The 25,105-nt window shown below is 36.4% G+C and overlaps 5 protein-coding genes and 1 long non-coding RNA gene across 6 annotated transcripts; 3 read left to right on the plus strand and 3 right to left on the minus strand.

Annotated features, from left to right (window-relative positions):
- Nucleotides 1-1,884: 1,884 nt before the first annotated feature.
- Nucleotides 1,885-2,577, minus strand: LOC104733547 (uncharacterized). Its single transcript, XM_010453117.3, has one exon. It carries the CDS (start codon nucleotides 2,575-2,577, stop codon nucleotides 1,885-1,887), a length of 693 nt encoding a protein of 230 aa, XP_010451419.3.
- Nucleotides 2,578-8,732: 6,155 nt separating this feature from the next.
- LOC147930559 (uncharacterized) lies at nucleotides 8,733-9,653 on the plus strand. Its single transcript, XM_087476930.1, has one exon. The coding sequence runs from the start codon at nucleotides 8,733-8,735 to the stop codon at nucleotides 9,651-9,653; it is 921 nt and encodes a 306-aa protein (XP_087333056.1).
- A 358-nt stretch (nucleotides 9,654-10,011) lies between these two features.
- Nucleotides 10,012-11,309, plus strand: LOC147930560 (uncharacterized). Its single transcript, XR_015573622.1, has 2 exons — nucleotides 10,012-10,486; nucleotides 11,019-11,309. It is a non-coding gene; the product is annotated as an uncharacterized LOC147930560 (long non-coding RNA).
- Nucleotides 11,310-12,036: 727 nt separating this feature from the next.
- On the plus strand, nucleotides 12,037-16,971 carry LOC104731848 (defensin-like protein 82). The gene is made up of 3 exons (XM_010451341.1): nucleotides 12,037-12,115; nucleotides 15,439-15,455; nucleotides 16,795-16,971. The coding sequence occupies exons 1-3, from the start codon at nucleotides 12,037-12,039 to the stop codon at nucleotides 16,969-16,971; spliced, it is 273 nt and encodes a 90-aa protein (XP_010449643.1).
- Nucleotides 16,972-18,100: 1,129 nt separating this feature from the next.
- On the minus strand, nucleotides 18,101-19,859 carry LOC104731849 (L-lactate dehydrogenase B). The gene is made up of 2 exons (XM_087478547.1): nucleotides 18,925-19,859; nucleotides 18,101-18,696 (listed from the first exon to the last, which is right to left on the minus strand). Exons 1-2 carry the CDS (start codon nucleotides 19,657-19,659, stop codon nucleotides 18,253-18,255), a joined length of 1,179 nt encoding a protein of 392 aa, XP_087334673.1. The 5' UTR covers nucleotides 19,660-19,859; the 3' UTR covers nucleotides 18,101-18,252.
- Nucleotides 19,860-23,443: 3,584 nt separating this feature from the next.
- LOC104733549 (L-lactate dehydrogenase B) lies at nucleotides 23,444-25,082 on the minus strand. The gene is made up of 2 exons (XM_010453120.2): nucleotides 24,231-25,082; nucleotides 23,444-24,025 (listed from the first exon to the last, which is right to left on the minus strand). Exons 1-2 carry the CDS (start codon nucleotides 24,846-24,848, stop codon nucleotides 23,582-23,584), a joined length of 1,062 nt encoding a protein of 353 aa, XP_010451422.2. The 5' UTR covers nucleotides 24,849-25,082; the 3' UTR covers nucleotides 23,444-23,581.
- Between the last annotated feature and the right edge of the window lie 23 nt (nucleotides 25,083-25,105).

Raw genomic sequence — 25,105 nt, forward strand, 5'->3', positions numbered from 1 at the left:
ATTAAATATCACTTTAAAAATATTTACTCTTAATTGCTCACCTTGATTTTGTTTGTATGTTCGCAGCAAAGTAGTGCTCAGAGAAATAAACAATCTCGTCATTTATATATGATTCAACAATTGTTCCTGCCGCATATATTTTGTTCTTTGCTTTTCCTTTCAATTTTTTAAAAAACCTTTCAAAAGAATACATCCACCTATATTCGACAGAGCCTCCTAATTCAGCTTCCTAGGGAAGATGTATAGGCAGGTGCTCCATCACATCAAAAAAGGATGGTGGAAATATCTTTTCCAAATTGCAAAGGATTAAAACAATGTTCTGTTTTAGAATTTGAAGTCGACTTGTTTGCAAAGTTCTCGAGCATAAGTCCCGGAAAAATGCTCCAACCCCTACAATATTATATTTATTCAAACATCATCACATTAATTACGGAAAAACCTTTACTCACTTCATATATATATAAAACTTTAAATAATTAATTAATATATCTGATAACACAAGGTGGACATTCCGGTCAAGGAGTTCTGCAAAGATAAATGGAAGTAACCGCTCCATGAAAACATGACAGTCATGGCTCTTCATGCCTGAAAACTTTCCATTTTCCATATAAACACAACTAGCTAAGTCTGCCGAATAGCCATCTGAGAATTTAACTGAGTATTTCACACATTTCAATAAGCTTGTTCTGGCTTCATCTGTCAATGTATAGGGCGGGAAAGGTGTTTTACCCCTACTATCAAGATGTAGGTGTGGCCGAGAACAGAACTTTGCTATATCCAACCTTGACATGACGGAATCTTTTGATTTACCTTTCACACGCATAAGAGTGTACATGATGTTGTCCAAAAAATTCTTCTCTGTATGCATCACATCAATATTATGTCCGAGATTAAGTTCCTTCTAGTACGGTAGCGACCATAAAATGCTTTCCTTGTACCAGTTATGATGCTTTCCTATCCATGCATCTTCCTTTCATGACCATTTCCACTGAATTCCTTGGTTCTTGGTGGATTTACAGAATTCGACCGCTCAGAATAAACTTGCTCACCAGTCAAAGACTCTGGTGGATACTCTCTTGTAGCGTCTTTTCCCTCCAGTAAGTCTTTTTTATTCCTCCTCAGAGGATGATCAGGAGGAAGAAATCTCCGATGACAATCAAACCAACATGTCTTCCTTCCATTAGGTAGATAAAAAGACTTTATGTCGTCCATGCAAACTGGACAAGACAATTTACCATGTGTTGTCATCCAGATAACATACCATACACAGGAAAGTCGCTTATCGTCCACATCAGCACTGCTTTTAGGTTGAAATTTTGGCCCAATGACACATCGTATGCATCGACTCCAGTAGACCACAACTCTTTTAACTCATCAATAAGAGGTTGGAGAAAGACATCAAGACTAGCTCGCGGATGGTTTGGACCAGAATTCAGAATTGTAAGAAACAAGTACTCAATATCCATGCACATACTAGGGGGTAGATTATATGGCGTCAATATCACTGGCCATAATGAATGGTGACGAAACATCCCAAATGAATTGAACCCATCAGTACACAATCCCAGATACACGTTACGGGGTTCTTTAGCAAATTGAGGATTTTGTTCTTGAAAATACTTCCACTCCGCTGCATCAGACGGATGACTCATTTCTCCCACCTTTGCTTAGTGCTCGGCATGCCATCGCATTGCTGCTGCAGTCTTGTGACTCTGATACATTCTCTTCAGTCTATCACCAATAGGTAAGTACCACATACGACTATATGGTACTTTGGTTCTACTTCGGTCATTATTAGGCTTCCATTTTGGTGCATCACAAAACAAACATTTTTCTTCCTTTTTGTCATCTTTCCAGAATAGCATACAATTGTTTATACAAACATCAATCGCCCACAGTTAGCCAATGAAGCTTAGCTTTCTGTTTAAGGTAATCTTCCTCGAGCTCAGCAAGGTGATGCCACAAAGAATAAGCATTTGTCTCCTCTTCAAGCGCTTGTTGGGTCGGACTTTCCAGAGTAGCAGCTTGCTTATGACAGAGAACCTCATGTGCCTCACGTCTCCGTTTGGACAAATCGCCAAACTGCTCTTTTCCCAAAGAACGCAAGCTTGGTTTTAAGTCTTTTAATTTCCTGGAGAGGCAATGCATAGCAGATGTAGAAGGAAACAGTGGGATCGTTCCATTCCAATGGTTCGCAACAACCTCATGAAATTGAGGTAATTTAGCCAGAGCTTTAACAAATTTAAACGGTCTGCGACCACCTGTTGCAGCAGCCTCCAGGACAATGCGACCTCTAGCATGATCAGAACAACCACCAGCCTCAAAAACAGTGTAAGAATGTGGAAAGCAATCTCCCCAATGCTCAATAATTAAAACTCGATCCAACTTCTTACAGATCAGACCCTCATCCCTCTTATTACACCAAGTGTAGAGTGGACCATGATGGCCTAAATCATTGAGTGAACAATGTCTCACCACATCCTGAAACTCACGCATCCCCAATGTATTAAACTGCAATTGACCATGATTAGAGTGTTCTCCACTCTCCAAAATCTCATTAAAATCACCACAAATCATCCAGGGCTTATTTCTAAACAATGGAGAATCGTGATGACATCATATCTCATCCCAGAGAATCCTCCTCTCCTCTGAAGAATTCAACGCATATACAAAGGAGCAAAAAAACTCCTTTGTTCCACCCTCCAACAGAACCGAACAAGTAATCACTTGACTACTCTTGAAAACAGGAGTAAGCCTCACTGTATCTCACCAAACCACCCATATACGACCCAATGGATGCGATTCATAATTACACAAAGAAGACCAACCTTTGAAAACAGAGAAAACTATCTTGGCTGCACGACTTTCCTTGACTCGCGTCTCTAGTAGGCAACCAAACTGCAGAGAACTACTATTTACCCAACTTCTAATAATGGAATGTTTTGAAGTTTTGTTTAGACCACGGACATTCCAGAAGAAACTTGACATGTTAAGGTTTGCGAGTGAGACCCTTCTTTGTCAAACTCTCAACGTAGCAGCTGTTAATTTACGAGCATTATGTAATCATTTAAAGATGTTAAATGTTTACTCCACATGTTTAAATATATACAACCAGTTCACAAGATTTTATGAATATATTGTTTTCTTTTTTGTCAATCTTACGAATATATTGGCTTGGTCTCTTTTGTGGTAATATGTGGGCTGAATAACCACTTAGTAACCTGGTCCAATACCCAAAAAAAACAACAAACTTTTTTAATGTTCTTTTTATAGTAATTGTCTTCTCTTTCTTTTGTATCGGAAACTCTAGCGCCACCGACCAATAGAGCTCCGGCCACATCTGAGGCGAGGTTGAAAATACATGCTAAGAGACCATACCATCTTTACATGCCAAACAATTAATGGAAAAACCAAACTTCGGACTGCTAAGACTGTAGAAGAAAATACATTTCTTATATCACTCTGGAACTACTATAACAACTTGTACAGGTAGTTGAACAAGTGACAGACTCGCTTGACTACACAAGACACAGTTTTCAAATTACCTTCTAACCGTAACTACTTTATATGTGTTATATACATATGGTCATTGTGTTTCTATTAATTTCCTCACATCTGTTACACCAGTTAAGAATATAGAGTAAATATATATTCTCGATTACCATAACTACATTATGACATTCTCTATATACACACTGATAATAAGAAGTGAGTTGGCTGCTTTAAAACACCGAAGTTAGATTTACTTTATCGTTCTAAATTATTTTCTTAAATAGCAAAGTTAGATTTACATTTTAATATTATATACATATATATATATATATATATATATATATATATATATATATCAAAATGTGAAGTTAGATTTACTTTATCGTTCTCTAGACTATAACTCATATTCTACCATGAATCAAAATATTCCGACCAAAACAAAGTTGAAAATAAAATCCGAGCTGCTTTTATGCTCCGGTATACTTCCATATTTTGAAGAAACAACCAAAATTTACAAAATGGAAGAGAGTTTAATTCCCAACAACATTTTATGTTTCGGAAACTTGGTTAAAGCCTCAAACATTCTATAAAAAGGTCGACATGAGTATTACTCGTGTGGAGAAAATTTATGAAATGTTTCTTACCTAACACTAGAATAAATTTTCCTCAATATTACTCGTGTGGTTTTTAGTTTCCCAAATAAAGAAATACTTCACGTGAATCCTTTTTGCTCATCGGTCCCCCCCACCCTCACGTTTCATTTCCTTTTTGTCATGTCAGTAAGATGTGTTTTAAAATGTTTGTGGTTATGACATGAGTAAGGAAAAATGTTACCACATGTATGATAATGAATATGGTAATACTAGTAGGTGAATATCTACAAAACACACGGGTTTTTTTATTTATTCTTAAGACTGGTTTGGTTTCTTTTGTGACCAAGCCAATCTCCTTGTACTGTTGTTATTGTTTCTATAAATATAGGCTATAGCTACATGTTTGAAACAAGTAGGCCGATTATGTTTTTATGGCACAAAAATCTGTAACTATTCTTGGAATGTTAATATAACTATTAGCAATTTATATTGGATTTTCATTTGAGAGTTTGTCCTAAAAAAAATAAAGTCCATAATTCTAACTAAGAAGTTATGGATCTAGGTCCATATATCTTTTCAGACCCGTAATCAAAACATATTATATGGTTTCGTCCCAAGAATAGATTTGAACAAATGACCTGAATATTTTTTGTCAAATTTTTTTACCATTTAAGCTATTGAGTCTTTGTAAGATCCATAATTCCTATTAAAATATATATAAAGCTCATTCGAGGTGGAAAACTTACTTAGTTACTTGCATTTGATCGTGAGAAGCCAAATACTCGAGTTCGTCACTTCGCCAGTCCAATATCACCTCCGGATCGATTCAAATGTTTAGTATGAAACAGTGGTATGTATATAGGCATTTAATGTGAGGTTAAATTGACCGAGATTGAGCTTAAAGAGCAATGCTATCGTTTTGACGCACACATGTACACAACTCACATCGGATCTTAAAAGAGGATAGGAGGTGCATCGGGTTAAAAGATCCAGAAACTTTTATTGTACGGAGATCTTAAACATGTTTCCTTTTTCCACGTTCTCATATTGCTTCAGAATACTTCACGCACATCTTTATTTTAAAATGTCGTCAATACAAATACTTTTAAGTCTTTAACATACAAATACTTTTCAGTCACTAAATTTAGTGTGTTTAATCTCTAATGTTTAATTAATGCATGCTTGCATATATGCTTGTATATATAACCTAAAATGTGTAATGTTAAATTAACTTTGTTAGTGTGAATCATAATAGTGAAGGTAGTACCATTCTTCATGAACTTTTTTTTTCTTCAATATATTGTTTATTCTTTGCTTAAGCGTTCATACAAATCTTATTATATAAACTTTGGTTTTCAAAGTTAGTAACTCACCAGATCGTGACACGTGTTAGTTTTATCGATTAGAAATCAAAGTTAAAAACTCACCAGATCGTGATACATGTCAATTTTCACGATTAAATATCAAAGTTAGTAACTCATCATATCGTGACAAATGTCAATTTTAACGATCAGAAATCACAGTTTTCAAGCTTTGTAAAACAAAGTATAAGATTATTGTAATCTTATTATATTTAAAAAAACAACTAAGATAAATATACTATATGCCATCCTTGTCAAAGTTTCACTGTTACAAAGATTCTCAACCAATACATGGTAAAATAAATATACTATGTGCCATCCATATTTGGTCGTATAATTATACTATATAACCTAACACATTAAAATTTATCTTGCCTTTGTTTGCACAAAAAAATAAATAAATAAATTTTATGTCTCTATAAGAAAACACGGTTTTTCCAACTACGATCAGCGACTAAAAGCATAGTCGTTAAATTTAGCGACAATTTACCCACTAATTGGCGACTGTTTTGTGACTATTCTGGTATAGTCGTTTATTAGTTGCTTATTTACAACAAAACAATTTAGTCGCTAAATTAGTCGCTAAATGGCGACTAAATAGCGACGAAATAAGGAAGTTGTGAATGTTGTTGTCAAACAGTCGCCAAATTAGCGACTAAGTGTGTAGTTTCTAGTGTAGTCGTAAATTTGGCGACTAAATTGCGATATTTTCGGCGGGTCGGAATTTTGTCGCAAAATAGTCCCTTAAAGTTGGTTTAAAACACGTTTTTAGCATTCCGGAGTAGGTGTACCTGTATTTGGTGACTACGTAATATAGTCACTTTTTAGTCGCTATATATGCCTATATAAACTGAGCTCACCAATCGTTTTTCTCACTCGCATAAACACAAAGCAACATAAAAAAAAAGTGGTCATAGAGATTTATAATAATGTCAGGAAGTTACAATTATAGTAATTTCCGGGAGTGGATGCACAAGAGGATCGATGAGATGACGAGAAATTTTACAGAAGAGTTCAGAGCCGGGATGGAGCAGTTCATGCAATTTGCAAATAGCCAGCCTTTTGCACAAGAAAATGGGGGTAAGTTTTTTTGCTCTTGTAGTAGGTGCAAAAACGGGAAGCGTATTCTAGGGACTAGAATTTGGAATCATCTTTTTAGTTATGGGTTTATGCCAGATTATTATGTTTGGTATAAGCATGGGAAAAAAATTAATATGGATATAGGAACGAGTACTGTTGATCCGACTTTTTTTAGTGGGAGTGAGGAAGTGGGTAATGTAGTAGAAGATAGATATGTGGATATGGTGAATGATGCATTTCCTTCTAATGTGGGTTTTGATGATAACTATCAATGGGATGGGGGTTATCAGAGTGTAGAAGAACCAGTACTTAACCATTCAAAAAAATTCTATGACGTGTTAGAAGGTGCAAAAAATCCAATATATGATGGTTGTCGTGAAGGTCACTCACAATTATCATTAGCTGCTAGAGTCATGAAAAATAAGGTAGATTATAATATGAGTGAAAAGTTAGTGGATTCAGTATGTGAAATATTGAGTGATTATTTACCAGAAAGAAACCAGGCTACGGGTTCTCATTATGAGACAGAGAGACATGAATAATGCATATTTTCATAAAATGGTAAGTATCTGCAAAATGCAGAACTCCATTCGTGAGCTGTGTGGTCCGAGTGGGGAAATATTGCGAACTAGTGATGAGCTAAAAGGTGAAGCAGAGCGGTTCTTTAAGGATTTTCTTAATCATCAGCCTACTAATTTTGTGGGTATGTCAGTGGAGGAGTTACATATATTTTACCTTTCCGTTGCCAAGAGGAGGATCGAGTGATGCTTACAAAGCCGGTTACTGCTGATGAGATTCAGCAGATTGTTTTTGCGATGCCGAGTTATAAGTCCCCGGGACCTGATGGGTATACCAGTGAGTTTTTTAAAGCTTCTTGGTCGATCATTGGCTCTGATGTGATTGCAGCGGTGCAGTCTTTCTTTATTAAAGGTTTTCTCCCTAAGGGAGTAAACACCACTATTCTCGCACTTATACCAAAGAAAGACAATGCAACTGAAATGAGAGATTACCGGCCAATTTCCTGCTGCAATGTGTTGTATAAGGTGATATCTAAGTTATTGGCTAACTGTCTTAAGAGTCTTCTCCCACGGGTTATTGCTCAGAATCAATATGCTTTTGTTAAAGAGCGTCTGCTGATGGAGAATGTATTGTTAGCAACAGAGGTTGTTAAGGACTACCACAAAGAATCTATATCATCTCGCTGTACGATGAAATTAGATATTTCTAAAGCTTTTGATTCGGTCCAATGGGATTTCTTGTTGAACACTCTTGAGGTGTTGCACTTTCCAGATCAGTTTATCCACTGGATTCGACTCTGCATCTCGACAGCTACATTCTCTGTTCAAGTGAACGGTGAATTGGCGGGATTTTTCAATAGTTCTCGCGGATTGCGGCAAGGTTGTGCCCTCTCTCCCTATCTGTTCATTATCTGTATGAACGTTTTATCCCATCTGATTGATAAAGCTGCAGTAAGTGAGCGTATTGGCTATCACCCTAAGTGCAAGAACATAGGTCTCACACACCTCTGTTTCGCCGATGACTTGATGGTTTTTGTGGATGGTCAACAGCGGTCGATTGAGGGGATCATTGTGATCTTTCAGGAGTTTGCGAGTCAATCAGGGTTTGAATCAGTTTGGAGAAGTCCACCCTCTACCTGGCTGGAATGACGGACCAACAACGTGATCAAATCTCTGAAAGCTTTCCCTTTGCCACTGGGCAATTACCTGTTCAATATTTAGGCCTCCCGCTTCTAACCAAGCAAATGACTGCAACTGACTATGCTCCACTCTTGGACAAAATTCGAATGAAAATTAGTTCATGGACTGCTCGATCACTGTCCTATGCTAGTCGGCTCACTCTCATTTCCTCTGTTCTTATGAGCGTAACAAACTTTTGGTTATCTACTTATAGTTTACCCACAGGGTGTCTCCGTGAAATAGAGAAATTGTGTGCAGCTTTCTTGTGGTCTGGACCGGATCTTAACCCCAAGAAGGCAAAGATAGCCTGGACAAAAATATGTAAACCGAAGCAAGAGGGAGGTTTGGGTCTGAAATCCCTAGTCGATGCTAATAAGGTCAGTTGTATGAAGTTAGTCTGGCGTATCCTCTCGAAACAAGACACTCTCTGGGTGAAATGGATTTGGACATATCTCATACCAAAGGAATCCTTTTGGTTGGTTAACAATAATTCTACTGTAGGATCCTAGATGTGGAAGAAACTTCTCAAATACCGGGAAGTGGCAAAACCACTGTATAAGGTGGAGGTTAATAACGGAGCTTCAACATCATTCTGGTATGATGTCTGGTCGCCAATGGGACGTTTAATTGATATAGTAGGACCGAGAGGGTTCATTGACTTGGGGATTATGCAAGAGGCAACAGTCCAGGAGGCCTTAAGCACACATAGGTCTCGACACCATCGGCTTGCTGTCTTAAATGACATTGAAAACTCCCTTCAGGCCACTCGTCGTTGCTCCACTCGACAACCAAATGCTGCTGATATTCCGTTATGGCGATCCCACGGTGACCGGTTCTCTAAGACCTTCTCCTCTCGACATACTTGGCATAATGTTCGCTGTACACATGCAAGGGTCGACTGGTACAATGGGGTATGGTACTCATATTCCACCCCCAAGTATTCGTTCATACTCTGGCTCGCGATCCACAACCGGTTAAACACTGGTGATCGCATCAAACACTGGTCCTCGGGGCAACAGGTGCAATGTGTCCTCTGTTCAGGAGCGGAAGAGACAAGGGATCACCTATTTTTCTCTTGTCCTTATTCTGCAGCTATTTGGAAAGACCTCACACAGTCTTTGCTATTGACTCATTACTCAACGGACTGGAGCTCCTTGCTCCCACTTCTTACCTCCCCAGCTCTATCTCCCTTTCCACGTTTCATCCTCAAGTATGTTCTCCAAGCAACTGTTTATCATTTATGGCGCGAGAGGAATGCTAGGCGACATGGTGAGGCCCCTTCCCCGCAAGCTCGACTTATCAAACTCCTTGACAAAACTGTACGCAATCATCTCAGCTCAATCTTGGGGTTACACGATCACCGCTATGATGAAGGCCTGCAATTCTGGTTCTCCACAAGAGCTTACGCTCGATCTTCCACATCCACTTAAGCTATGACCAATTGTAGGATATTTTATTCTTGTTCGGTTATCATTTCAAAACACTGAAGCATTCATTGTACAAACTTTTTTTGGTTGAATACAATTTTACATTTATTCAAAAAAAAAAAAAAAAAAGAGAGTTTGAATCCACCAACACTAAAAAGTTGAGGTACTTTAAGATTAAAGATATTTAAGTGGTAAAATTTTTATTCCAACAAAAACCTTAAGTATTAACCAGCCAAGATCAATGATGATTTTTTTGGGATCTTTTTCCATCAACTATTAATTGAGATACATGAACATTCATCTAGGGAAAAAGCTAAGGAGATCAAAGTTTACTTTCTAGACTATTAAAACTTAAAAATAATCAGGCACAAAACCCAAGGAGCCGTTTCCTTCCACAAGATGAGCTTCTTCCACGAGCGACATTTCTCTGGGAATCTCCTTTTTTGATCTGTTCGCTTTTGCTAAGGTGAAATTTCTCTCTCGGGTGGATCTCCTTTTCTTGTGACTTAACCGTTTTCCGGCGAGTTTCTTCACACGACGAGCTGATTTCCTTGATTATGTCGATTTCGAGCCACTCTCATTACTTACCGATGTCTTTGGTCGCCTTCCTCTGTTTGAGGCCCCCTCGTGCACCACCGCCGGAGTCTCCTTCTCTGCCGACTCCAGCCGAACCACCGGATCCTCATATCTGCTTCTATTTTGGTGAATCTCTTGCCCATCCGCTGAGTCCCTCTTCCTTCAGTGTGTGTGACTTGTTCATCGTCCCTCTCTCCTCCACACCGGGTTTTCCATCGCCGGCTGACGCCCTCACCTTACCTCACCAGATGTTCCCTCAGGTATGCTCTTACTCGCCCTCTAAATCTTCTTCTAAGACGAGAAGGTATTGGATGTTGGATGAGTTTGTGGCTCTGTTTTTGTGGAATTTGGATGAAATTATGGGCTTAGATACTGTTGTGTCTACTTTAGTGCTCTCTTGCAGCAACCTTATTGCTTTGATGCGATCATTTACCGCAGTATGCGGATTCTATCTCGATTTGGCTTTGTGTTCTTTGAATCTAAACAACCGACCAGTTCACCTGGTTCATTGGGGCTTTTGTAGCCCTCATCTCTCCTTTATGGAGCCTTTATTCCTCCCCTATACTTCACTTGTGTTTAGTGGTAGTGTTACAGGTAGCATTGTGTTAACTGTTCTGCTTGAAGTAGAAGCGGGGATTATTGTTCAAGACTGTTCTGGTTCAGCATTTGTTGATTGTTTAACGTTAGTGTCTTTGGAGGTTTTGTTTCCTCCTCCTTGTGTTTTCAGCAAGGACTTCCAAGCTAAAGAGGTTTGCTTTACCGGATGTTCTTGGTTTGATGCTTCCTTGGCAGAACTTCAGTTTCCTTTCCCAAAATTTCCTCTTGTTTGGAGGGTTTTGGATGATCAAGACTTGTCGGTATTGCAAGGTTCCTCCTCCCGACTGATGGTTATTATGGATGCGATCTATCAAGAAATTGTTGAGATTGTACTTGTTTGTTGGTCTCTTATGTTCTCTTCCTATGATTTGTATCTCTTCTATCCCTTGTTTAACCATCCTTTAATGGTGTTTTTTTGTACTTGTTGCCTTCATTTCCTTTGTTTGGGATATAGTTCATCTTTTGTTAGAGGTTGAAGCTCTTTAATTTAATGAAAGTGAATTGTTTGACAAAAAAAAAAAAAAAATCTGAATAATTTTAGAACTTTATTTGTAAAATATATCTTGTTTCTTTTTTTTTGGTAGCACATATGGTAGATATTCTAGCCACTCAATAAAAAAACAATGCACAATTGGAACATATTAAGGAAACCTATCACATGCATTTTTTAATTTTTTGTTTTGTTTTGAAAATTGTATCATTACAATTAAATGAATATGCATAATTAATGAATGTTATTAATATATCTCATATATGCCTAAAAGTTTGAATAAAAAGATAATAATTTTACATTTCTTGAGAGTCACATATGGAATTTACATAAGTGAATGAAAGCTTTTGACCAAATTTCTAGTCTAGATTTAAGTACAGTATAGTATAAAATTTATTATTTTCTTATATGGAATATCAATAAAGTTATCTATGTAATGTTATATCATATATATATATATATGTATATAATACACACAAGACCAACACAATCAACTTTTGTAAGAATAAAAATACCATAGAGAAGAAAGGTAAATCAAATTACAAATATGCAAATACCATAGTTAAAAGTTTTATGTTGAAGAAGGCAACATAAATTTTTAAACTATAATTTTCTTATATGAAAAATAATTTTGAATCTAACTTACTTAAAATTTTTTTTTTTTGTGAAATTAAAAGGTAATTTCTAAAGAGATGTTTTTCTTTATTTTCAGAAACATAATTAATGGCTACCAAGAAATTTTCAGCTATTATATTACCTTTGTATATGATATTTACTCTCGTGCTATTGCCCATAACATCAGGTTACCAATTATTTATTACGTATTGATTTTAGTTTTAAAAAATTAGTTTTGAGATGTCCTTGCTAATTTAGTTAAAGTCAGTGAACACAAATATTTGTATTAGTATCAGTGTTCGAAAAAGCGGTCTAGGCGGTCGCCTAGGCGCCGTCTAGGCGCTAGGCGCTCAACCGACGCCTAGACGACCGCCTAAACTGCCTAAAATTACATATATTTCGATTTAATATATTTATCTAATTTTTAACTATATATAATTAAAATTTAAAGTTTTACATTCATATACATAATTACAAATCTTTATATGTTGTTGATATTAATTAAAAACTACATTTTTTCCTAAGTTTTGTTTATGGTTTATTACTTTTATTTATCTAACATATATTTTTGTCTACAATATTACATATATAATGTTCTACGTTGAAAACGCCTAAACCGCCTAAAATCGCCTAGCCTCCGATTAAGCGTTCTAGGCGCTAGGCGTTGGGTCACCGCCCAATTACCGCCTAGCGCTTTCTTGAGTATTGATTAGTATTGGTCATTTAATTTTCAAATACTAATTTTTTAGGGCAATTGTCATGGATATCATGATTTTTAGTTTTTGGGTCAAAAATACCACAAGGCCCAACAATTTCCAGTTCTAACATTTGTCATTAAACAATTTGACAAAATTACCCTCACATCAAAACACTCGCCTCTTTGCTTCATCTCTTCACCTCACCGTTTCACGTCTCTTTGCTTCGCCGTACATCCTCCTCGCCTCACCGCGCGTTCTCCTTGCCTCCCCTCGCCTCACCTCGCCGTGCACTCTCCTCGCCTCGCCTTGATTTACCGTTTTGCGTTTTAATATGTGATAACAGATCTCAACAGCGGCTGCGACAATCTCAAATCATGATGTGTATTCGTTAAATTTGCACACGGTGAAATCTTTGTGTCTGCTTCAGATGTTGTACTCTCAAATGGCTCGAGTCACCTAATAAGCATAGAAAACGACACCGTATATGCTGGTTATCCTTCGTCATATTTGAGATCGGGTCGGTGATCTCAGATTCAAGCTTGTGTTGAGCTTGCTGGGACTCAGCTTGGAGTTGTGTTTCCAAATGAAAAACAATCTCGGTATCGTTGGATGGAAGTATCAAAGCTATTTAAGAGGTAAATTTTGTTCTCAATGTCATTAATCTTAATTTATGAGAACCCTATCTCTTAAGTCTTGAAATTTTGAATCTAATTCCTTGATTTATGGCTCAATACTCTGTAGACTTATCTTGGTTTTGATATGTTAATGATGACACAATTATTGTAGATCCCTATAATCAAAGAGGGATTTTAGATTAGTGGATATAGTTAAAATCGAGCAACAATTGCATTGTTTAAGTCTCATGTGCTCACTCGTAAATATCTTATGTTTGTTACTAGTTAGGTTCCTTTTACACCTAATGTCTGAATTAGTCAAATGGAGAGTCTAATATTGAATTCATTGCAACACATTAGATTCTTTGTGATTGATTTGGGATCAGAGGTACCTAATCAATCAACATATATAATGGCAAAGTATGCCACTTTCATCACATTTCTAAAATGTGAATCCGTTGAAAAAAAAATGACATACATGGGAGAGTTAATTTTTTCTATTTGGTTGGAAGAATCTATTTTTTATGTTGTGGTGTGCAACACATAAGTAGCTTTGAAGAGTATTACATGGTGCATCTGTATTGGTTTATGTAGATGGATGAGGTTTTAACGTGGTATTTCTCTTTCGACGTACTGTAGCTAAAATTCAGGAAGGGATTAGTAAAGCTTAGGAAGACCTTCCTAAACATATTTTCTGATTTCATTACTTTTTTTACAGAAGGACAAAGCAAGCTACAAGGCAAAACAAAGAGAGATAACAAATCACACATTGTCAGGGATCATACTGAAACATGATCTTTAGTTTTAAAGCATTGGTTTTTGTTGTTATCCAAGCAATTCGAACTCGCTATTCTATTAAGAAACCACATTGTATTGGTCTTTATTTTTCTTATTACAATTTTGTGACAAATATATATTTACCACAAAACTAATTATCATTTAGGAGAGTTCCAAGAAATTTATGAAAGACCTTTTTTTTTTTAATTTAGGAAGGCTTTTATAAAATTTAGGAAGGACAATATAATATTTAGGAAGGTTCACTTGAAATTTAGGAAAACCATCCTAAACACTGAGTTAAATTGAGATGTTTAGGGGTTGGTTCGTTCTCTAGAGATGGTTTTTGTTTTCACATTGGATGGTGTGTTTTGTAAAATAATTTGAATTTGATGTTAATTGAATCAAATGCTAATTCTCTATAAATTGAGGAAGCATACCTTGATATTCATGAAAAATTCATTGATAGCTCTGGATGACATTCATAAAAATGTTCTTAGAATTCCTTAAAAAATATGGAAATACACACCCACAATGGTTCGAACTCACGTCATCCTGAATTACACAAAACTCTTCCTAAATACCATAATATATTTCCAGAAAACACAAAATACGCGTCTAATAGCTATATATTTAACAATTGCTAAACAATACTTGAATAATAGGCTTTGACCTATTGATTACTTTCACAATCTTAATAAGATGAGGTCGCATGTTCCAGACTTATGTGGGCGTGTATTCCCATTTTTTTCCTTCTTTTTTAATGAATGTCATCTCGAATTATAGAAAACCCTTCCTAAATACCATCCAATCTTTCCAGAAATCACAAAATGCGCATCTAATAGTTATATATTTAACAGTTGCTAAACAATACTTGAATAATAGGCTTTGGCCTACTGGTTACTTTCACAATCTTAATAGGATGATGCCGTTTGTTCGAGACGGGCGTGCGTTTATTCCCATTTTTTTCCTTATTTTTTTTTTAATGATTGTCATCCTGATTTACACAAAACCCTTCCAGAAACTTACATATTCAATCTTTCACAATCATAATACCATCCAATCTTTCCAGAAACTGTAGAGAAACTAGCATACATATTCAATTAACATCAAAATGAAATTACTTCACATACTTCTCCAAGATCCAATATTAGCTCTCTTATTGTCTTCCTTCCTAGAGACCCACTCATCTGTTTTTTTTACATTGCAGAGCATAACAAGAAACTATTTGAATCATGTGGAAATTACAGCAAACAACACCAACCATCAGAACCGTGCCTAAGATTATATGGGCCGGAAGCGGTGTTTTAGAAAAAGGCCTTAAATTTTTTTAAAAAAATCTCTATATAATTTATAAAAAAGCAAACTGTAATATTATAAAAATCCATATTTGTCTGATTGTTGAAAGCAGCCAAACTAAGAAGGAAGAAAACAAAAAGAAGCATAAGTTAAATTATATGTTAATATTTTAGTGGTGATCGACTGATCGTGATCAGAAAAGTGAGAACAATGGATCTCTTTCTCGAGTTTTCTATCATCATCGTTGCTCTCTTCTTCCTTTTACCACATAAAATCATTTTTATTGGGTCTAACTATTGGGCTTATTTGGAAAAATTAAGGCCTTTAATTTTTTTTCCAAAAAACGGGCCGGAAGCGAATGCTTCTTTTGTTTACACGTAGCCACGGCTCTGCCAACCATATGTTTCTAATAAAGAATACGACAATGCTATTAAATATTGTAAAATACCCTCATTTGAGAATTGATGGAGTAATGAACTTGAACTTGGGTGCTTTAGTGAGAAGCTTGTCATAAGTGTCTTGATCAAACAACACCATGTTGTTCACCTTTTCCTTTTGCTTTTCTTTGCTCCACTTTTGTTTTATTTAAACAAACATCTGTAGGTAAAAGAGAAACTATTAAACACTAAGATCATGAATAATGATACTTAAAACACAAAACAAGACAATGATTACACAAGCAAAGCTGAATTACACCATAATCTTTCGAGAAATGAATCACATATACCTAAATTTCTGGATTTGTATGATACAAGTGCAAGGAGGTACCTAAATCTTCAGTGAATACATATAATTAACCTTCATTTACCCAAATAAGACAAATCAATCTCCCAAGAGACGAAACTTAAATCAATTTCTCAAAAACTTACTTCTTAAACCTACATTTACAGTAGGTACACATTGATTGTATCGTATAAAGATGGAATAATGGATAATAAATGAAACAAACCTTCTTCTTCTTCTTTCTACAAGTTGTGCTCTATATCAACCTGAAAGCATCAAAATCAATAAGAATTTGTGTTTTAAATTGTTGCCTCCACATCCACCACAACCGCTTCATCCTCCTCTGCTCCACCACTGCCATAACCACCTCAGATTTGCGACCCCCACCTCTTTCTCCACCCCGATCGCCAGATGAACCATCACTGATGTTGTCGATCAAAGCGTCGTCGGGTCCAGACACATCAATGGCTTTGGAATGACCATTCTTGCTAATCTCGACCTCGATCTTCATTAGTTATAGTGAACGAACGTCGCCGCCATCATCAATTGAGATCAGAACTTTTTTGATATTTTTATACACAAGGAGAAAATGGTCATTTTATTGATTAATGAATGGTATTAATGAAAAAAGAAGGAGTGTGTGGTATTTTAGGTAGAAAAACTTTTTTGATGGTATTTTAGGGCATTTCTCAATTTTTTTATATATGTACTAATTCTTGCAATTTTTTTTTTAAACATACATAACAGGAAAACGGAAGCCATGTCAGGATTGGAGATATGGATGTAGCAGCAGAGTTGCATGTAGTGCAAAGTGCTTATCTCTCGGTTACAAAGGAGGAGACTGTGTCACATTTGCTTTTCCTGTTTGTTGCTGCAAAATCAATTTGGAATTTCAACATGATTCTCCTACTTCTAGTCCGATCATGACAAATTAATCTTCAATTACTATGTATTTTAAATTATATAAAAAAACATATATTAAAATATCTTTTATTCATATTATTACCATTATCACATAATTATATTTTTTGCGGACATTTTTGGAATCACTGAAGTTTCAGCTTTCGACTCAAAAATCATGATCCTATTGTTTGACCATATGGGCCCAACTTTTTTGATATTTCTAATAATTTCTCAAAACACATAGGGTAAGGGAGAGTTTTGCTATTTCGATGATTACATCAATAATGATAATTTATCAATTGTATAGTTCACAAGATAAAATCCACCATGACGTTGCTTTTGTGTATAATTCGTCATTAGATTTTGGATACCGACGTATGACATAATTCAGGGCAATCACAACAATTTGTTTCGTGTTAAGTGGAGCGCGAAAAAAAATGACAACGAGTCAAAACAAGTAAATCAAAGAATTTTGGTTCAAAATTAAAGATTATCTCTTTTGATAAGTGACATATTAATAAATAATAATTGATGACACCTAAAAGAAAAGTGTGGTGGTAATAAAAGATATATACCTATTAAGTTCTAGTGTACAACTTAATAAAATGAAAATATTACTTGGAGTCCCATTGTTTTGTTCCAACATAGTGTACCTTCGTTTTCTTTCATCTTGTGGTTAGCAATCAATGACAAATTTTCAACGGAGTTCGTATGAGAGCATAATGTTGTGTTCAGCATTGTGTGTTTTTGGTGAAAGGGAGAGTGGAGTTGATATTTGCTTTGTTTAGGCTGTTTGATGCAATTGCATGTGTGTTTGTAACGCGTAGATTGACAAAAGGGATTCCGAATTTGTATTCTGATGGTTAGACACAGCATTTTTTTTTCAATCAATAAAACATTTATAGATTCTCTATTCATCGATCTTTGTATTTAACACTAAACGAAATGTTCATTCATATAAAAGTCGAATGATTACCACAGAGCATTTGCAAAAATTAGATTTCCAAATGGCTGCGTTTAATAATCATACAGAGTTTGATCAGAGCTGTCATACCTGAAAGTGGACAGGCAGCTGTTTACTTTCATGAGATGAAAGGAAGCCGAATCCGAAGCCTTTTCCACCTGCTCCGAGACTGGGACGGATGCAGGCCTAGTTACTCATAATAGAACTCAAGTTGGGATTATTCTCCAATCTCCATGAAAAAGAAGCATTTACATAACATGAAAAGATCAACAATAACACTATCATCCATGGGACTGATGATCATAACAAAACAACAGATATAAAATTGAAGCAGAGCGATGTGGTTTATTCAAAGTTCCAACTGGCTCTGCATCTCCAATATAGTCTTAGCCGACTTCTGCAGCTTCTCAGACTCTTCATCAGTCATATGCACATTGGTCACAGCGACCACACCATTGCGTCCAAGCAAAGCCGGGAGACTGAGGAAGACATCACCCCCATCGACACCATAAAAGCCACGAGCAAGAACCGTGACAGGGTGGATCTTTCGCTGGTCACGGAGAATAGTACGAGCCAGATTAGCAACAGAGTAACCAATGGCCCAAGAAGTGTAACCCTTAAGTCCAATGACTTCATAGGCGCTACCAACTACGCTTTGATGAATGTCCTCAAGGGTTTGTTTCTCGTAAGCAATCTGTTGCTTCTCTAGAAAACTTAAGACAGGGATGCCTCCAACACTTATGCTCGACCACAATGCCACCGAGCTGTCTCCATGCTCTCCCACAATAAATGCCTGCAACAAACCAATTGATCGTCTCAACAATACATTACCATCGGAGGTATTATCACCTGATCACTCCTTAATTGCAGTATAAAACCACTAAAGCATAGATTTTTATCATACTAAATCACTCCTTAATCGCAGTATTTACCAAAAAGACAATTCTTTTATCAATCATCTAATCCCAATTGAAAGAAACTAAAGGAAATTATAAAATTGAAGATCAAACACAAAACTGACCTGTACATCCTGAGCATTAACGTCGAGATGATCTGCGATTAAGAATCTGAACCGAGAAGAATCAAGATTAGTACCAGATCCAAGCACACGATTCACCGGGAAACCAGAGAGCTTCCAAGCAACGTAAGTCAAAACATCGACAGGATTAGAAACAATGATCAATATAGAATCAGGAGAAGCTTTAGCGAGTGGAGGAATGATATGGCGGAAGAGAGCAACGTTCCTCTGAAGCAGATTGAGTCTAGACTCCCCTGGGTTCTGTCTAGCACCAGCAGTGACGATACACAGATCAGATCCAGCGGTGACGTCGTAGTCAACAGAAGCTGTGATCTTGGTTCGAGGGAGGAAAGCAGCGGCGTGTTGGAGATCGAGCATCTCGCCACGAAGCTTATCAGGCTTGGAGTCAACGAGAGCGATCTCGTCGGCGAGATCTTGAGTGAGGATGGTTTGAGCTATGGCCATCCCGACGTTGCCGACTCCGACGACGGAGATCTTTGTACATCGGTTTGAAGCGAGAGGAGGAACGGAGTTGCGGATCGGTTTGAAAAGGGCGCTGCTTAGATCAACACCACTCGGACCCAAGTCACGCAGCGATGAAGTCGATGTTGATGCGTTTTGCTGCATTACTGTGACCAATTTTAGGGCTTTGATTTGATGTAACTGTTTCTTCTTCTTCGAATTAGGGTGTGTATGTGAGCCGGGCGAGTGGGAAGTTGATAGGTTAAGGGTTCCCATTGAATGTATGATAACTGGGAAGCTGAAAGGTAAAGGGTTGCCATTGAAGAAGAATGAATGGAGAGGAAGCTGAGGACAAGAGAGCTCGAAACGGATTTGACTTATGCCAGGTTTTATGATTGACAAGTGATAAGGATTGTGCTGCTATGGTCTATTCCCGACGGAAACAGCACTAGTAATCTGTTTGTACTTTATACTATATACAAATGGACCGATTAAGTAACTGTTACTAAGATTTTTACAACTAAAAAAAATAATAATAATTGGTAAAAATTGTGGCTACAGAAATTATAAAGTATATAATTTGTTATAAAAAAGATTTGATTTTATGGTGAATAAAAATATAAATAATAGTGAGAAACTTAGGCAGTGAATGGTGACAATGAAAAAGCGGTTTTTGTGTTTTTTTGTCAAAACTGCAGTTTAGTCACCAATCACGTTTTCTGAGACAAATTAACATTTTTCAAAAAAAAAAAAAAAGTAATTCGCGGATTTTGGAGCATAATTAATACATTACCGCGTTTTCATATTGAAAGAACCTGATATATAACGGACCAATACAAATCTGCAGTGAGTAAATATTTTTTTGATTTTTAATTTAGATAAGTGATATATATATATATATATAGATGCAGCGATATCAAAAATCACAACAACTTAATTCTTCTTTCCCTATTTTCACTCCTTCCCTAAAAAAACTCACGATTAAACCCAAAAAAAAATTATCTCCTTATTTCTAGGCTTCTAGCATTTATTAAGGTGAGGTGTATTGTTTTTTTTTCTTTCTAATCGGTACTAATATTTTTTTTTCCACACTACTAGATACTACTATTATTATCTTTGTTGTTCAAATAACTTTTTCTTTAAATAATAATAGTTTAATAAAATTATTTTTGTATTAATAGTTTAATTAGAATAAGCTTATTGATAATATATTAACACTCTTATGAAATCTATAAAAGATATTTTTATAGTTTAAACTCATAACAATTAAAAATATGATTCAATATTTATTAATTTGTTTTGCAATTTAAAAATTTGTTATAGTAGTAGTAGGTTATATATTTCATTAAGAGACAATATTGCAAATATGTTATGAGAAAATCAAAGTACTCATAAAAAATTCTACCTTTTATGATTGAATTTTTTATCAATATGTCAAAAAATAAAATTTTATATCAAGAATATATAATTAAATATATAAACATACTAATTATTAATAAATTTATTTATAATATATGTAATCCGCACCGCTTTTCCTTTATTTACCATTCACATAATTAATACTGAACCGCAAATAGTTGTTTCACCAATCAAATATCATTCTGTACCGCTTATTTTGTATGAACCGCACTTATCCTGCAAACCGCACGTACCGCAGTTGAACCGTACCGCACTTTAAAACCGCGTTCCCCGCACAACCAAAACCGCGGTCACCATTCGGACTCTTATACTCATAGAAAGATTGGGATACTGAATAAAAGAGAGATGAGAGAGAGAGATTTTACTTCTTCTATAATTAAAGTTTGTAAATTGTATTTGTATTTTACAACAATCGAATTCCATCATATAGAAGTAAAAAGTAAGTTATTATGTGTGCATAGTGACAGTGAGCTGAATACAAAATAATAATAAATGTATAACATTATACACATGCGCATCATTTGATGACATTATATACGCCTTCTTTTTCTGACTTTCACAACCCTCTCTTTTAGAGACCAATGTCACTATGTCTCTTGCGTAATGTCTTATGTTTTCTCGTTAAAAACATTTCTAGGAAAACCCAGTGAGAAAACCTTAGTAAGGTAAAAAGAGTACAACCTCGCAAGCTCTCCCTCGACTGATCAGGATATCATCTTACAAGTCTTGTTGACGACGCATGCCAATGTTATGGGTAATGATTTTGTGAAAAGGTCTGCAGAATTTTCGGATGATCGAATTCTTCACAAGTCCAAGTCACACAACGATGATGAAGTCGATGTCGATGCGTTTTGCTGCATTACTGTGACCAATTTTAGGGATTTGATTTGATGAAATTGTTTCTTCTTCTTCTTCTCTTGATGTATTAACGCTGCAATAGCACGAGAAGAAACAATTTTTTGAGCCAAATTTATTGATATTCATGATTTTAGATTGTTAGGAACTTTGAAACCTCTTTCCATTTCTTTTTCTATTAAGATGTTTAATGTTTATGCGGATTACCTTTTAAAAAATGCGCAATAACACAAAAGTCAACTTTTTGTGCCAAAATTAACATGAAATCGTATTAAAGTTTATACAAAGAGAAATTTAGCAAGAGTGTCATGTACAGTGTCAAAGTTTTTCACTAATGCCACTTTTGTTTTCTTCTTTTCCCGGTTGCCATAAGCCTAACTCGAAAAGACATTTTTGTCCTTGTGTAAATGAAACATATTTTTTATTAAACAAAAGACATCAAAATTAAAAGCAGCGAGAATTTTTAGTTTCTTCTACCAAACCCTATCTTCATCTCTTCCATCTGTGACCATAGAGTTACTCGCCGCCGACAACCAACCCATTTCATCTGTTGGTCTTGACGACGCTGTAGATGTTGCCGTCAAGAGTCGAGACGCTTCTGACGAAGCCCAAAGAAGCCGAAGATGGTTCTCTCAAAGCCGGAGATGCTTCCACCGAGGCTGAAGATGCCTCTGTCCAGACTGGAGATGATCCATGTGTGAATCAAAATTCATGTGTCAAGTCAAGGTATGATACACCATGGATTGTTTTGTACTTCCAATTCCCATTATTAGGGTTTTGTCCAATTCTTCAATTTTGTCTTTCAACAGTCTCAAATAATCTATTTTGCCTGTAAGAGAGGACAAAAGACCTAGGATCGAAACACAAACAAGGACTCTCTTCTCAGAACCCACCATGTAATTTTTTGATGGACCAGATCTACTACGTACCAACTCGTCTACCGTTATTTTGTCAATCACTTGAATAACTCTTCCGGTGGACTAATTATGATATCATGTCCATTCTTCTGTTTCCTAATATGTTGTCCATCCTATATGTTTCATGTCTTATACTTCATTCAAGGATGTGTGCTGTATCACCGATGGACCAAATCCATTTTTCAGCTAGGTTTTGTCTTTTCTCTCTCTATGGACCATAACCAATAAACCAAACTTGTCCATTTTACTAACTAATTTTGTCCATTCTGCAGATTTTTTGAAACTAGAATTGTTCGACCAGAAGATGAAACAAGTGATGCACCTATAGAAGACGTCATTCACGATCTAGCCAGGTTTACACTATCGACCACACATTTTATGTAGATGGACTAGATCCGATGGACAAGATTCAGTGGAGCAAATCATGTAGACCAGATTTGATGGACAAGATCCAGTGGACCAGATCCGGTGGAGCAGACATTTTTATTCGCCGTCAACATTGTTGTCAACGAAACCCAACCACAAAACCAATAAATTCTTTGTTTTCTTTCAAATCTATTTTATTTTTGATATAATTTGTTTAAGATTAATATTGTAGATTAATGCATATTTCTCAGTTAATAGGTTAGGGTTAATTTAGTCTTCTTATATCTCCCCTTTTGTGAATAAATGGCATTTCTCAAAAAGAATAAGAAAAGTGGCATTTTTAAGAAGTTTTTTTGAGGAAAATGTATAATTACCTAGCAAAAAAGATGCAATAACTTAATTCAGTGTACGATAATTTGGTGATGAATGATATTTTTCCTCGTAAGGCAGGCTTTTCACGCCATTTAAATGAATGAAATAGCCTCATATTGTCAACCCTTCAAAATAGAACTCAAAGTTTGTATTATTCTCCATGAACATTTACATAACATATAGAGATCAACAACCACTATCATCCATGGGACTAATGATCATAACAAAACAACAGTTACAAAACTGAAGCAAATAGATGTGGATATTCTTCAAAGTCCCAATTGGCTCTGCATATCCAATATAGTCTTAGCCGACTTCTGCAGCTTCTCAGACTCTTCATCAGTCATATGCACATTGGTCACAGCGACCACACCATTGCGTCCAAGCAAAGCCGGGAGACTGAGGAAGACATCACCCCCATCAACACCATAAAATCCACGAGCAAGAACCGTGACTGGATGGATCTTGCGCTGGTCACGGAGAATAGTGCGGGCCAGATTAGCAACAGAGTAGCCAATGGCCCAAGAAGTGTAACCCTTAAGTCCAATGACTTCATAGGCGCTGCCAACTACGCTTTGGTGGATGTCCTCGAGGGTTTGTTTTTCGTAAGCAATCTGTTGCTTCTCTAGAAAACTTAAGACAGGGATGCCTCCGACACTTATGCTCGACCACAATGCCACCGAGGTGTCTCCATGCTCTCCCACAATAAATGCCTGTAACAACCAATCAAACAAAACCCAGTTTCACTCTCCAATTGATCATCATAACAATATCATCATCGGAGCTATCATCACCTAATCACTCCTTAATTGCAATATAAAACCACTAAAGGTCTAAAGCATAGATTTTTTATGATACTAAAATCATTAAATCCAGCTAATCACTATAGCACAACCCTAAATTTGGTAGGGAACTGACCTGTACATCCTGAGCATTAACATCGAGATGATCTGCGATCAAGAATCGAAACCGAGAGGAATCAAGATTAGTACCAGATCCAAGGACACGATTCACCGGGAAACCAGAGAGTTTCCAAGCAACGTAAGTCAAAACATCAACAGGGTTAGAAACAATGATCAATATAGAATCAGGAGAAGCTTTAGCGAGTGGAGGAATGATATGGCGGAAGAGAGCAACGTTCCTCTGAAGCAGATTGAGTCTAGACTCCCCTGGGTTCTGTCTAGCACCAGCAGTGACGATACACAGATCAGATCCAGCGGTGACGTCGTAGTCAACAGAAGCTGTGATCTTGGTACGTGGCAAGAAAGCAGCGGCGTGTTGGAGATCGAGCATCTCGCCACGAAGCTTATCAGGTTTGGAGTCAACGAGAGCGATCTCGTCGGCGAGATCTTGAGTGAGGATGGTTTGAGCGATGGCCATCCCGACGTTGCCTACTCCGACGACGGAGATCTTTGTACATCGGTTTGAAGGGAGAGGAGGATCGGAGTTGTGGATCGGTTTGAAGAAGGCGCTGGTTAGATCTAGACCGCTTGGACCCAAGTCACTTAACGATGAAGTTGATGTGTTCTTCTCCATTACAAAAGTAGTTTTAGGGATTTGATTTGATGATTCTGTTTCTTCTTCTCTTCTAATTTGGGTGTGTGTCACCGTGTGAGTGGGAACTGTACCTGTTACTTATATAGGTGAAATGACATCACTTTCTATATGTCTGTCCTTTAATTCCGAATTTATTAAAGGAAAATAATAATACAATAATATTAATTGGTAGTAATTGACATTTGAACCTTTGATTTGTACTTTTAAATTGACAAATTGTTTTGTCCGAACGTAAT

Source organism: Camelina sativa, chromosome 12 (assembly GCF_030686135.1).
Source record: "Camelina sativa cultivar CO46 ecotype springtype chromosome 12, ASM3068613v1".
NCBI classification, from domain to species: domain Eukaryota; kingdom Viridiplantae; phylum Streptophyta; class Magnoliopsida; order Brassicales; family Brassicaceae; genus Camelina; species Camelina sativa.

What these genes read in the sequence shown, in the direction of transcription:
- LOC104733547 (XM_010453117.3), bottom strand. Translation starts at nt 2,577, where the DNA reads ATGATTTGTGGTGATTTTAATGAGATTTTGGAGAGTGGAGAACACTCT.
- LOC147930559 (XM_087476930.1), top strand. Translation starts at nt 8,733, where the DNA reads ATGTGGAAGAAACTTCTCAAATACCGGGAAGTGGCAAAACCACTGTAT.
- LOC104731848 (XM_010451341.1), top strand. Translation starts at nt 12,037, where the DNA reads ATGGCTACCAAGAAATTTTCAGCTATTATATTACCTTTGTATATGATA.
- LOC104731849 (XM_087478547.1), bottom strand. Translation starts at nt 19,659, where the DNA reads ATGGGAACCCTTAACCTATCAACTTCCCACTCGCCCGGCTCACATACA. An exon ending in TTAATGCTCAGGATGTACAG is followed by an intron (nt 18,697 to 18,924) that starts GTCAGTTTTGTG and finishes GGTTTGTTGCAG; the next exon opens with GCATTTATTGTGGGAGAGCA.
- LOC104733549 (XM_010453120.2), bottom strand. Translation starts at nt 24,848, where the DNA reads ATGGAGAAGAACACATCAACTTCATCGTTAAGTGACTTGGGTCCAAGC. An exon ending in TTAATGCTCAGGATGTACAG is followed by an intron (nt 24,026 to 24,230) that starts GTCAGTTCCCTA and finishes TGGTTGTTACAG; the next exon opens with GCATTTATTGTGGGAGAGCA.